This window comes from Apaloderma vittatum, unplaced genomic scaffold, assembly GCF_000703405.1.
Source record: "Apaloderma vittatum isolate BGI_N311 unplaced genomic scaffold, ASM70340v1 scaffold20303, whole genome shotgun sequence".
Lineage (NCBI taxonomy): Eukaryota > Metazoa > Chordata > Aves > Trogoniformes > Trogonidae > Apaloderma > Apaloderma vittatum.
The window spans coordinates 77,930-92,410 of NW_009706825.1; the positions used below are offsets into that span (position 1 = coordinate 77,930).

Below are 14,481 nucleotides of genomic sequence, written 5' to 3' on the forward strand. Positions count from 1 at the left end.
TCTGAGGTTTTGAGGTCCTGAAACACTTTGGGAATTGCTGTGGTTAAAAGTTGAGTTCCATTTAAAGCATAATTTCAGTAATCACATTGAAGTTTTGAATATTTGCATTTTTTAATTCTTTTTGGTGACTACTTATGTATCAGAAATTATTTTTTTCCTGAGTTTTCTTTAAAAAACATGGACTGCTGCTTTTATCTTCAGCGCTTCCTTCATGAATCTGTTTAGTAACCACCATTGGAGAACGACATAGACATATCCATATTGAACCAAAAGTACTTTTATGTTATAGTTTCAGTGTTTTAATGTAGTATGTGTAATTTCTATTTCTACTAATTTATACTATAGAAAATTTTGTTACTAAAGTGTGTAAATAAATTATTCAACAAAATAATTTTGCATATCTAAACAAAACTTAGGGGAAAAAAGCCCACAACCCTTCCTCCCTGTTTGTATTTTGACTGAGATACTGGTTTAGTAGGCTTAGATTTTTACTTCATGATTTTGTTGCTTTTATTACTTATGTCTGAGAAAATACAGTGTTGCAGGGCTTATGCACTGCAAGATTTTAATAGGTCAGTTAAAGGGACAGGTAGCCTGCAGTATTAGCTTTGTATGTGGATTGCTTGTCTTTTGATAGTTGAAGCTTATGCAGTCCAGGTGATAATTACTTAATATCTTTTTAGTTTTGAGCAAGGAGATGTTTCACGAAGGGCTAGGAATTGCTTTAATTTTGAGTTCTTAGTAATTGAGACTGATACTGCCAAAAGAAGACTGTTTCATTTTAAACTAAAATTGGCAAAATAGGAGAGGAGGAACCAGAGAAGTGCCAAGTTTTGAGAGCAAAGCTATGGAAGAGAATGGAGAATGCTAACATCTTTCTTCCTGTCCCTTACTGTAAACCTTAAGTAGTCTTTCTTGTTTTCCTAGCTATGGGCATTGTTTGCCTTCTACTTTCTTGCATATTGCTGATATTTTCACCCTGTAATAACTTTTACCCAAACCTGGGGAATGATTATTAAAATTGAAAAATCCCCCAAACTGTAAGCTGTAATTTTAAAAGTTGAATCAGGCATGTCACACATTAAGTTCTTGGACCAGAAATGTCGATGAAACTTAATGCTTGTGAGAAAAATGAACAAAAAGTTCTTGTTCAGTTATGAATTAAATTGTCAGCTCAGAGTCAGTGAAACACAGTTTTGAAAAAAACAAAACTTGAAGTAGTTCTATTTTTTGTAGTATAGCTTGTGAATAGTAGTATAGCAAAGTGAATGAAATTTCCACAGGATCAGAATAGATGTGCTGATACTGTAGATAATGACTTAGCACTTCACTGGATGTCTAAATGTAATTACAACAGCTTTTCTCTTTATTTGTATATTTTTATCAAAAATCACAGTGCAAACATATATGCCTGTGTGCACATATGAATATATGCCATTTGACTTTGCAGTGAAGGGTGAAATAGGCCAGGAAGGTTAGAAGCAGAAGGTAATTTCTGTCTGAGCTTTGAAACTGAGGGGGAAGGTGATTGAGTGAGCAAATGAAAGCAGCTTCTTCTGTACAGGACAGCAAAGTCCCATAAGGAAAGAATTGTGGGGAGGGAAAAGTAACTGCTATTTTATTAGTATCACTCACTATCTTCCAGAACTTTTTCTATGGAGCAGTTTAAGACAATTTCTTAAATAGGTCCAGATTAATTTATCACATGCATTGGATATACATTTTGCATTTTCTCAGCCATATATTTAGCCTGCTTAATAGTATTAAATCGTATAAATTATCTGACTGTTATCTGAGTTCATAGCAAGAACTTTGCCTTTATGGATATGGGGAAAAAATGTACCATGGGAAGTTTAAGCTGAGAGGGGTACCTTTTGAGCACCTTGGATAATAAAGATAAATAAGGACACCAAAAGAATTATTCTGCATATTATATGTATATACATGCAAACACACATATGTAAAAGTGTCATTGTCACAGAATTGTAGAATGGTTTGAGTTGGAAGGGGCCTTAAAGATTATCTAGTTCCAACCCCCCTGCCATGGGCAGGGGCACCTGCCACCAGACCAGGTTGCTCAAAGCTCCATCCAGCCTGGCCTTGAATACATTATATATAAGTGAAGCTTGAGGATGTGGGTTTACAGAAGAGAATACCTCTATGTAGAGGACTGCCTGTCTTAAGTGCATGCTTCTATGGAAGTCTGTACTGTAACACTCCATTGGAGTTACTGGTGGTCTTACTGTGACCAGTATATAGAACAAAAAGATTTTTACCACACAGATTTCAGCCTGGCACAGAACGTGTGGTGTTGAGTCTGTCATTTAGAATATGATAGATGATTTCTGTCCTTTTCCTGTTATGCATTCAGTCTTTTTTTTCTGTTTTGAAAGAAAAATTATAGAATATTACAATAGAGTCCTTGTCTCTGAAGTAAAAAAAAAAGTTATTCAAAATGCTTTACATGGTTTTTTTCATCCTTGTGCCTGTTTCTTCTCATTTCTTCTCATTTCCTACTCTACTTATGCTTTTTTACAAGTCTGTCCTTTTGTCAGCAAAATTATTTATTTTTTTTAAAAAAAGTGACTAGTGGTTGTACTCACAGAGCAAAATTTTCAAGTTTTTATTTTATCTTCTGTAGCCAAAGAGGCTCTTTGTGCACACAGAAGCTAACCATGTCCCTTCACTGTAGCACAGAGCCAGCTGTTCATCTCTTGTCCTGACTCTATAGCTGAAGAAGGATACACACATTGGATAAAATACACCCATTGTTCGAGTCAGATTGAAGTGGGATTTGAGTGTTGTTTGGCCAAGAAAGAGTATGAATTTTATTCTTTCTGTGAGAATAGTGATTTTCTGCAGAGGAGGACACAATGTCTTGCCATTTCTCCACTGTCATTGTCCCCACCTCATTCCTCCTGCTGCTGCTACATGGAAGTCTCTAAGTGTGAAGAGAGAGTTAACTTGCCTGGAGGCAAATAAATGAGTGGAGCAACACATGAACTCCTCACCAGGGACACTGACTGATGCAGTGACAGCTCCAGGAGAGAACATCCCCTTTGGTAGGCAAGGATCCCATGAGGAAATGATTTGGAGCTTGTGAATCCTTCAGGTGGCAAATGTCCTTGCCCCTTGCCTGACAGATTTCAAAGAAAAGGATGGGGCCAAGATGTTCAGGAGACATGCTCTGCACAGCACTGCTCCTCTGCCTGGCTGTAAACAAATACTGTCATTTACTAATAATTAAGTGCTCCTGCTTCAAGAAGTAGATTACCTTCTCCAAAATGACACAAGTAATGGAAGAAAATGCACTGTATGTCTTGGATTTTCTGGTATCTAAGCAAGCTGGAAGAGAGCTAAAGACAAAGGGACAACTTCGTGTCCCTTATGCAAATTTATAAAGACAGATAAGGGATCAGTGGAAGGTCTGCGTGGAGATGTGGTTATATCTGCACTGCAACAACATAGCTTAGTTGTTCTAAGTCAATAAATATGTGATGGCTGTACACACACACACACACACACACAGAATTTGCGGTACGTTCATATTCATGCTTTGCCCTTGCCCTCGTGCTGTGTGTCCTGTCAGAAAGGCCACTTGTGTGACTGCCTGAGGTGTAACTCTCCTCTTTCACGCCCCGGTTAACAACACCGGTTTGTTCCTCTGGGCATTGGCCCTCCTGTGACTGTAGAGAGGATATCGTTCTGTACAACACAAGACAGAAAATCTTGCCCCAGTCAAGAATTTACTTTGTTGTAAAATCTCTTTAATACCTAGGAAGTGTGGCTTTGTATATTGTAATGTTCTCACTGTTAAAACACAAAACCAAAGAAAAAAAAACCCCAGCCTCTGAGCTCAGCCTTCCCCTTCTACAGACTCTGTGCTGATGCCATATAGGTCAGGAAGTTAATTTCTGTGAAAGAACAGCATATTGGTATTTCTGGTCTGTTCTTTAGTGTGGAGAACATGACTACAGGTTGCAACAGCATCTTTATAATCTGCCAGTTTGTTACCTGAATCAAGAACCAGAAGCTTAATTCCAGAAGATTCACACTGAAATTTATATTCATAAAATTTCCTACAGTGCTGGTCCAAAGGTGTCACTGTTGACACTGAATCATAGATGATACCTGGCACTGTATGAAAAAACATAGGAAGAAGTTCACTGCCTATAGACATCCAAAATCTAACTGCTTAAGGATTTGGAGAAGGACTAGGGAAGTACAGAAATAAATAAGCTTAAGCAGAAGTGAGCTAAAAGCAGAACTTCAAAAGAAAAGTTTCCGTGACCCCTTGAAGAGAAGCAGCATATTGCGATGTGCGTCAGCCCTTTAACGGCGTGTGCTGTTGCCTTCTAAACGACTGAGTTCAGAAGCTAATATTACTTTTAGCAAGTTTTGGACTTCATTTTTTGGAGTGGTTTTAGAAATAGTGGCTTTCCTGATCAGAGGAACAGACAACTTGTTCTTGTAGGCAACATGGGGTTAAAATCCGGATCTCTGTGCTTTGACTACGAGGAACAGAGAACTCAGACAAGATAACTGGGAGCTTTAACCCCAAAATGCATGCCTCTTCAAGTCCGTTATCTGTACCTGTTTCTCCTCCTTCAGCTCTTTTCGTGGCCTCTCCCTCAGAAGTCCCTGCCTGACCAGCCGGGATGCTGTTATCGACCGACAAGGCAGCCGCTGGACTGCTGCAAGTCACAGCTTTGCTTGCTGAAGCTAAAGAGTCTGCAGCTTTTTGCCTCAGTGTGCTGGGCTGTTACTTTGTGTTTGTTGCTGACCTAAAAGTGGGAAACTTGCAAAATAAATGCAAATCATAACTAAATGAGCAACTGTGTAGGAAGGAGACCCTCTGTTGCACATGTACTGAGGAAAGCAAAATTTTGCCCATTTCTCTATATCTGACTATTGCTGACTTTCCTGAAAGCCATTACAGTCAGCTGTTAGAGACAAGCAAGAAATGAAAGTGTTAGAAGCAAAATTTTTTTTTTTTTAAATCTTATCAGTTAAAGTAGTTAAAAACTATTTTTCATGAGAAGTTGTACTGGTATCTGTGTCTTTCCCACGCCAGCGTTTACCCCAGTTCCCCTGTAGCTGTCTATTCACAGCGAAGGATTAAATACAACTTGCTTGTCACTGAATGGGATGCATCCCCTCTCTCTCTCCACTCTGCAGCAGCAATGATGGAGATTTAATTAGAACAAATAAAAACCAGCTACCAGAAAACAAATATGATTTAAAATTGTTTTCATAATCATGCAATGGTTTAAATTATATTTCTTAATGGATCTTTTTAATATAATGTATAACACTGGCAAACATTTTAAACCTGATTTTATTGGTCTTTTTGAAGGACTTTAGGACTTTTTAGTCTAATAGACAGTCTGTGGCCTCCAGTAGTGCCTGTAAAAGTTCCTGGACAAAGTCAAGACTCTGAAACGGTAAGTCTTGTTATTGTGTAAATGATTTTTTTCACTCACAGCTACTATTTTTGTTGGTAGCATAATCGTGTTTACTTCAAGAATCAGTTTCTCTCCCTCTCTTTAGCTACTGAGTTTTGTTTTATCGGTTCTGGTAACCTCCTGGGCTAACCTGAAACCCTCTCGATCAGCAGCAAAATCATGCAATTAGCCCCTTAGTAATCCTTTAGAGCTAGAATGGTAAGATGTCCAGATGAATTATTCCTCTTCTCTTCCTGCAGAAGAGATATTAGACAGCATGGAGCCAGCTGAGAAATCTATATACAAGGATATTAACTCATTCTTTTGAAGCACTTTTCAGTCTTAGATACAAACTACTTTTCTGAAGATTAACTTGTGTGAAGACAGACCGACTTCTGGAATCAGGTCTCTTGCTTGTTAGGATGACTTTGACTGATTCTTCTCTTATATGCAGACAGTCAAAGGGTGAACACAAAAATAATATAATAAAAATAATGTTCCTGAGATTTTAGGGGGTGGGGAAGTCTTAAAATGGATTTAAAGTATGTTATTATGTATTGCAAATCTAAAATTGCATCTTTAATTTTCCTTTAATTAGCTTTTGTATTTGAAAAGGAGTTCTATCATACCAAGTGTCATCTTGGGTAACACAAGATCATTTGAGAAGCTTCTGGGTAACGAAGTGCTTGTACTGTCCTACTGTTGTTCTATAGGCTGTTTCTTTGGGGAAGACGTTTATTGTATTAAAAATTTGTGTTAGAGCCTAGGGGAGTCAGTCAGGATGCAAGTTCTAGAAAAGAGTAAAAAGCTGGAAATAAACAAGTTTCAAAACCAGGCAACATTAAAGGTGAATGGATATTACTCTTTATTTCTACAGTCTGAGAATCTTTTCTCTGCAATGCAGGATGTTCTTTGCATTGTGCAGGGTTTTATACTGAAGAATAAAAAGTTCAGACTTTGGTTGTATATAAAAGACTGAGTGAAAGGGCTGTTTTCTCCTTGACTCTTCCTTTCGTCTAGACATTTTGAAAGTCTCAGAGGAATGGATTGTTTTGTGGATTAAAATACCGTGGACAACAGAATGGGAATATTCACGGATGGAGCAAAGCTCTTAAATGTTGTTCGGCATTGTTATGACTCTCATTTGTTCTTCATTTTCTCTATTTTATTAGCAACCTAAAAATGGAGGAAACTTCCCATAATCATGCAATTTACACTTCTGTCATGGGTTTGAAATACTAATTCATTCCATGGAGGATCACAGCTTGCATTCTACTGCTGCAGGTTTTTGGCTGAGTGGACTATTATTGGTTGAGATACCTTTTTCTTGATATAAACGGTGTCGTTTTCTACACAGTTTTATGGAAGCACTTTTATGCATAGGTACATAAATAACATCGTTGTTGAGAAGGGATCTGAGGAACTGGTTTTGTTTGAACCTTATATACATTCAGATACCTTCTTTAGTGTTGTCAGAGGCAAACAGAATTCGGATGTTGATTTATTTTGGTTTTTTTTTTCCTTATGCAGATTTTTTTTGATAGATGGGCAACTGTCTTTAATAAATTCGTATTTCTTTTGTTAAATGAAATGCCTTATTAACAGCAAGCATTGACAGAAGAATATTTTACCACATACACAATAAAAAATATTTTCTAGCACTGCCTTTTTTTTCCTGGGAAGCCTTTCTAGCTTGAGACCTCTTTACGTGGTGATTGATAAAGTTGTTACGTCATGGTCCATTTTAAGAGGGAAAAAATTCTGGCATAACACAAAGAGAGCAGTTCTTGCATTTGTTGCATTCCTGTTCTTCATTATCTCCTAGTGCTGTCCTGGATTTAATTTGGCAGCTTTAAAAGTTCGGCAGCTGTTTACTATCACAAAAACCCACCCACATTCTAAAGTCCCCAAATCTCAGAAAAGTTATGGATGTTAAAAAAAACCAACTGAACAAACAAACAAACAAAACCCCAGAAAACAATAATTAGGACTCTCCTACCATGCAATAGAAAAATACAAACCCAACAATAAGCACCTTGAAACAGTCTCAAAGTTTGCCAAGTGTGCCAAATCATGCGCTGGTTTTGTGATTAGGATCAATGTGAGATTATGGAAAGAATGATGGGCACAAGCTGATTTCACTTACAGCTTGTGAGTGTAAGTTTGTTAACTTCTACTTCAGAGAGTCATTGTTATTAACCATATAATTTTGTTTCTCCATCCTCTTAAAATGTAAATTGTGTGGTTCGTTTTGGCTATTATTACAAAACCCAACTGGCCAAATTAAAGTGCCCTTGTTAAGGTCACATTTCTTTTCCTTTCTTTTTAATAGATGACAACTAATCTTCCTCCTCCTAGCTTCTGCTATATTCTTACTGTTCAGTCTGGTGAAATACATGTGGAAGTGGATGAGGAAGAACAGATTTCTGATTTGTACCAGCCCCCAGCTGTTCATGGTCTAAAGGAAATCCTTCAGGTAATCTGCTGTATAGATCGGATAACAAGTACTTTGTACCACTGGATTTCTGGTGTCATGTTTGTCTCATCCCCTGTTTTGTACTGTTTTCAGATGGGTGCTTGTAATGAACGTTGCAGCTTTTGGGCACAAGTGCTGTATCTAAGGTTGCAGGTAATCTTTTCACTTAGAAATGAATTCAACGTAAAATCAGCATAATGTTTATGTGAAGAAGACAGCATTTATCTTGTTTAGGGGAAACCCAAAACTTTCCCGGATTATCTTTAAGAGTCATATGAGCAGAATTTTCACCATGCTTGTGAATAGGTGAATTTAACCACATCTGCAGTTTCGGGACCATCCAATCTAGATGGTTATTTATTTGTGAATAAACTGCTATCTAACCAGAGATAATACTGCACCCTGGTAAGGGAGCTTGCAAGTAGTTAGTTGCTACTCAATTTAGAGCTAAATGCTATTGTTAGATGGATAGTGAAAAGTTCCTAGTCAGTTGAGTGTCTGACGATAGAATTTAACAGATGATGGTTATATAAAAATACAGTTTTGCTCTTTGCATGCAAGTGTGTGGACTATTTTTGTTGACTTCAGTAGATGGCCCTCAGGCAAATTTGGCTTTTATGGTCCAGTTAGTAGAAATGAGAAACTCTTAGGTAAATACATCTGCCATCCATACTATGTTGGAAAGCTTATAATTATGTTTTATTTATCTGTTTCTGAACGATGCTACAATTTTCTTTCAAAATGTTGCTAACTCCCTCAGTAGTTAAAGGAATTTTTGTTGCTGATTTATTTATTTTTTCCTGGCGACTGGATCCTCAGTACCGCCAGCACTGAATTCTGGCGGAGAATAATTTGCAATTGTCCATCAGCTCCACAAGAAACAAAGTGTGAATCAAAGCATATGAACCAAAGACAAAGAAATTCCAGAATGGCCAGCAAAATAGCTTGAGATGCTTCCCACCAGTGTAAGACATAAATTTAATTTAGGTCTTGCCCTTTTGCTTCAAAAGCCAGTTAGTTATGATTTGATTTTTTTAGGCAGGGAGTACTTTTTACTCCTGAGATGAGGAGCATCTCTTGTGTTTTTTCCATGTTAAGTGAGAATTTAGCAGAGCATTTGCAAATGTGAAATTAAGGCTAGCTTGATGGGATCTTTAGGGTGCTAACAGAAAGATGGACACATATGTGCACAAACTTCTATTCCCAATAAACCTGTTCTATTAAAAATAAAACTATAGACTAGTGATATCCTAGCCAAAGGTTTTTGTATTCAGGAATGTCTGCATCCAAGATGCTATGTTGTGGGTCATCAGTATTCTTGTGCAGAAGCACTTCATCACAGAATTAGAGAAAAGATGAAGCATGTAGAAACAGATTTTGAAGAATAGAAGCTTATCTAGCAGGAAGAAAAAAGGTCTATGATTTCTTTTTGCTACTTGGAGGTTTATTAGCTGGTTTTTTTAATGGCTGTTTGTTTACTGAGCTGTAAGCACAAAGTTTTTGTAAGTGAACAACATGAGTGCTCCTAATTTTTGTGGAAGTGTTGGAAAAGCAGTAGAAGATATTCTTCTGCATAATTTCTGGATAACTGAGGTAGGAATGTAAAGGTAACCTGCTGTTAGTGTATTGCTGGCCTAACCCTCCCAGAAGAAAGTCACCAGCAGCAGCCTGTTTACTGCAGCTGCCTTTGCCAAGGGAACATATCCTTCACATGCAAAATCTTCAAGTCTTACTAAGTGAGGAAGGGACTATGATTTGGTTTATTTTGCAAATCTATTTTTACTAGATAATCTGCTACATGAGGTATTCAAATGTACTTTAAAAAATAGTGTTTATTCTATGCAGCTACAGTATTCTGAGATACTTCATTTGTGTGAAGGGGGAATGGAAATGTGCTTCTCAGAATCTGTGCTGTGGGACAGAAGGAATATGAGGAAATATATTCCATCTGTGGTTAAGGAGCTGTCCTTCCTTATAACTCAATCCTGCTGCTATTTGTCTGTTGTGTCCTCTCTGTTCAGAACAAATTGTCACACATAGCAAGATGATGATTTTATACTAACTTGTGATTTTTGCTGTTATTACTATTTACTTTTTGGATGATTCTTCTGAAAGCCAGCTTTTAATGTGTTAGTAATTCTCATGGGGCAGCTGTAAAAATTCTTGTGCTCTCCTAATGCTATCTACACAGAGGAGGTACTCAAACATATGTAGTTACTAGGGAAACATCACTAAAAGAGGCAGCATATATTGTATTAAAGCATAATGGTAATATCTGAGTTGTAAAATTTCCCAGTAATTATTTACAATCACTGCATTTGTTCTAAGAGCTGCTAGCATGAACAAAAAACTGATTTACTGTTAATCATTTCAAGGCTTGAATTTAACCAAAGACGAAAATTTGGGGTTCTCATTGCATTAACTCATGTTAGAGACATGCAACTTTAAGAATAAAATACTTATGTGATATGTGTCTTTCCAATAATTGTAGTATTAAATTTTAATTTTAATGTTTTAAGTATTAATTTTTAATCAGCAGACTGCTTAAAAATAATAACAAAAACTTTTTAAATTAAGAAAGTAATTTAATCTTAGTTAAAAAGATTAAAATATTAAAATTTACAAGTTGCTTGGACTGGTAAATGTGAAATATGTTTTGTTATTAACACCATTTTTTCTAAAGCATGGGAAAATTCACCTACACACAGAGATATTATAAAAGCTGTGTTAAAAAAGGAAGAGCAAGAATCTTCTAATTGTAACCCATCTGATTTGTTAGAGACCCTGGAATAAGCACCAGATATTATAAAAGCTATGTTAAAAAAAACGACGAAAAGCATGAATCTTCTAATTGTAGCCTATCTGATTTGTTAGAGATGCTGGAATAAGCACTGATATGTATGTACTGACTGTCTAGTCTGTCTGGTTCATCATCCCAGTGTGAAAAATTTAAAAAACCCTACAGAATTTGTGATAATTATTTTCAGATATGAAGGCTGAAATGAAATTTAGGTATTTTAGTTATGACATCATAGTTCTGATATACCTTAATTTAGTCAGACCATAGTATTTTTATACCTGTCTTAGGCAGAAAACTTACAATGTCATTGTATGTTTCTACCTCTGCTACCTCTGAGTTATCTGCTTTCCTGTTTCTGTGCATCATTCAAATATTTAGAGGTGTTTGTTCAACAAAAAGAAAAACCTCCAGCTTCGTACCTTGCAGTAGCTATTAGCCAAGGACTGGTGCTCTTGGAAATCAGATAAAAGTACATGGAAAACTTGCTCACACAGGAATAATAGCAGTAGTATCATTAGCCTTTCTCTTTTTTTTTTAAGGCAACAGTTATATAAGTCTTTGTTCACAAAACCAGAAAATTGACTTTATATATGTGTCATATATGATATAAATATATAATATATAGTGTATATATTGGTTAATTTTTTAATAAAATGTATTTTCAAATCCCTAGTACAGTCAAAATGAGTTGTGATAAAGCATGATAGTTAATAGAAATAAAGCCAAGATTCCAGTGGGTCAACCTCAGAAAGTTAATTTGAGGTAAAAAAGTGTGTATCTGCAGTAAGGCATAAGGAAAAGGTTCCTGTAAAGCTTTGACTCACTAACTTGTATGAGCCCTAAATGTAATAATTTCTGACAATTTTATTAGTTATTTAAATATGAGAATGTTATTTTAGTTTTTGCTTCTGCTAAAAATTAACAAATGCATTCAAATTTTGTATATTGTCTTTTTTTTTTTTTTTTTAATTTGGAATCATAGACAAAACACAGTGTTCCTATGAATCAAAGAGAAATTTGGTTGTTTGTGACTGACTCCACATTGCAAAATGTAGTTGATACCACTCCGAAAGTTGTTGCCGTGTCAGTCGCTGCATCGTGTGTTCTCAGTACGGAAATCGCAGAAGCCCTCAGCGCTGCCTCGCGACTCGTCTTCTTCAAGGATGCGCTGTTGGGAAACGGTGAGCTTTGCGGGTCGTTTTGAAGCAGTTGGCATCAAACTGAAATAGCATCCTAAACTCTGGCACCACAACAGGTGACCTGCAGAGACTTTCATTCTCAGACGAAAATGAGACATTGCAAGTTTGGGAAGAAATTTGAAAGGGTTTGTAATTAGAGCTTACATGTAAGGTTTCTTTTTTATATTTTTGGCTTGATCTCCCAAGTAAAGGAGAAATTCAGTGATCCTGCTGTATGACCACGGATACTTCTGTCAGTCTTACCTCTCGGCTGTTGAATCTAATGACCAGTGTCAATCAAATTTGGTAGCTGACAGAAGACTCCAAGATTCACAGTTGGACTAAATAATGGTTATAGGTCCCTTCCAACTGAAACAGTCTACTCTATTAAGAAACTTGGGTTTCATTTGTTTTTATATTCTTGAAGAAACTTGTTTTATTGAATCTGCTACCTCTAAAAGGAGTAAGAGAGTGAATCTAGAGACTTGCTTGTCTCTAGACAGAGAACTTTTACAAACTCTCCTATACCATCTTAGCTGTGAGCCTTCATCACCAGACAGATTCAGCCACAGTTCCACCACAGACAGATCCACCACACCAGATGTAAAGGTAGTAGTTGACTTTATATTCATTTTTAGTTGCTCTTTTTGGAGGTTCAGGCATGCTTCTGCATGGTGCCTGCATGGAGAGTTCACATCTCAAAACTTCATTCACTTCCAAAATATAATTAGACTGGAAGGACCAACCTCTGTGTCCTGAAGCACAAATTTCTGCTTTGGAGAGCAAAGCATCACATGCACCTTGTCTTTGTAATCTTTGAAACAAAGTAAGACCACCCGAAGGGATGCCCAAACTTACTACCACAGAATAGATGGTACTGTTGTGTTTGCAGGAAGCATGGTGTGATGCACTCAGAGTGGAATTGGACTCATTTCTGCCATGTTTGAATCTTTAAATTTTTTTCTTTTTTTCCTGGGAGTTGCGAAGTGTGATGCATATATCGCTGAAAGCAAAATATTTTGTCATTGAGAAAACCTGATGGAGCCTGTCCATCTGTTTAGTAGCTGGCAGAGACAGTTGTCTGTGTTGGCCATGACAATTAACATGGTCACCTTTTTCCTTGTTACTGTACTGAGTTGAAATGTCTTTGTTGGCAGGTAGGATTATTTGTGTTGAACGTACTGTTCTCTTATTACAAAAGCCTCTTTTGTACTCGGCTGCCGGTGCTGACCTCAGTGAGCCGACTGGCCCTGTCAGACTCGATGAGCTGGATTCTACAACACCGGCCAACTCCGTTTGTGCTGTCAGAGGTTTGTATGGCCTTTCCTGAAATGGATGTGGTTAATTATTTGTGCTCACTTTAATCCTGTAGGTCTTCATATTGATTTCTTGCATGAACAGCATGGAGGGATAAAAAAGCACGGTACTGCTGTGGATCATTAGGATTTTTAAGTTTTTATACTTCTTTGTGGGCTCTGTTTGCCTTTTCCTGGCCAAGCTCTGCTCCCACTCACTCATGCCCCAGAAGAAATGTTTGATGCACAATCTGTTTTCTTATATTCCCTCCCTTTGCCATCTTCTTTCAGAAGCCTTCTGTTCACACCAGCCTTGTTGATGTTGGCAGCAGCAAAGTATACTAATACTTTATAGGCAGATGGATAAGATACATTAGCCAGATCCTAAGTAGTAGGGGTTAGTGTCTGATTTCCCCAGAGCTTTGCTGCAGTGGGGCAATTTAATATTTCACCATAGTTATCTAGCATAACTTGGCCAATATTTGCTCGCCAGCCACTTCGGATCATTGCTTTGTCTAATATTTCAGTCCTACCACTAACCATGCAGAAACATTTCTTACAGTGTATTTTCTAATGTTTCCTAATCATGCAGAAACATTTCCTACTGTGTATTTTTTAGTGCTTTGTCCAGTCAGCTGCTTAAACCTCCCAGCTCTAGCATGCCTATAGGGAAAAGTCCTTAAAAGCCCAGTAACTCTTGGCTTTTTAAAGACAATTTCCTTTCTTAATTTAACAGTTAGAATTCCAGTAGCCCTTTTAGAAAATTCTTGGTACTATTTTGCATTTATACCTTCAAATATTCACTGGAGCATTTGAAATGAGCTTTAGAATAACAGCAAATAGTGGTTACAAATTGATCCTCCCAGCTATAGTGTGATGCACTGAAAAGACGGTTTCAAACCACACAAAGCTGTTACTAAGCACACCTTCTCTTATGGCAGAGCCACAAGTTAGCAGTGCCTCTGTGGTTAATATATGAGCCCCTTGCAGCAGCAAATATTGAATTCTAACATTGCATAATGAAAAACAAGTGCAACTAGTGGCACTTCCCTCAAAGCCTTGGTGGTTATGCACATCTCACATTGATATTGTGAGTTACTTGAAAGATATTTCTGTTACTGAGTGTGACACACTTTGGGGCCTTTTTTTTAAACCTCTCCAATAGTTATACAAAGAACTGTCACTTCTCCATTCTTAATTTTACAACTAAATATGAGAAGTGCCTGTCTTCTTTTATTCCATTGACAGGGTATGTAGTAGACTCATAGAATCATAGAACAATTCAGGT

General features: G+C 37.1%; 1 protein-coding gene across 1 annotated transcript in view; it reads left to right on the plus strand.

The window, feature by feature from the left end:
- The window catches only part of SPIDR (scaffolding protein involved in DNA repair), a gene marked incomplete at its 3' end in the record, with an annotated part of 66,052 nt that extends 52,844 nt beyond the window's left edge, over positions 1-13,208 (plus strand). Inside the window, exons 5-8 of the mRNA XM_009865939.1 lie at positions 5,357-5,444; positions 7,777-7,920; positions 11,703-11,901; positions 13,056-13,208. Of these exons, the coding sequence (XP_009864241.1) occupies positions 5,357-5,444; positions 7,777-7,920; positions 11,703-11,901; positions 13,056-13,208 (584 nt within the window). The remainder of the gene's footprint in view (positions 1-5,356; positions 5,445-7,776; positions 7,921-11,702; positions 11,902-13,055) is intronic.
- Between the last annotated feature and the right edge of the window lie 1,273 nt (positions 13,209-14,481).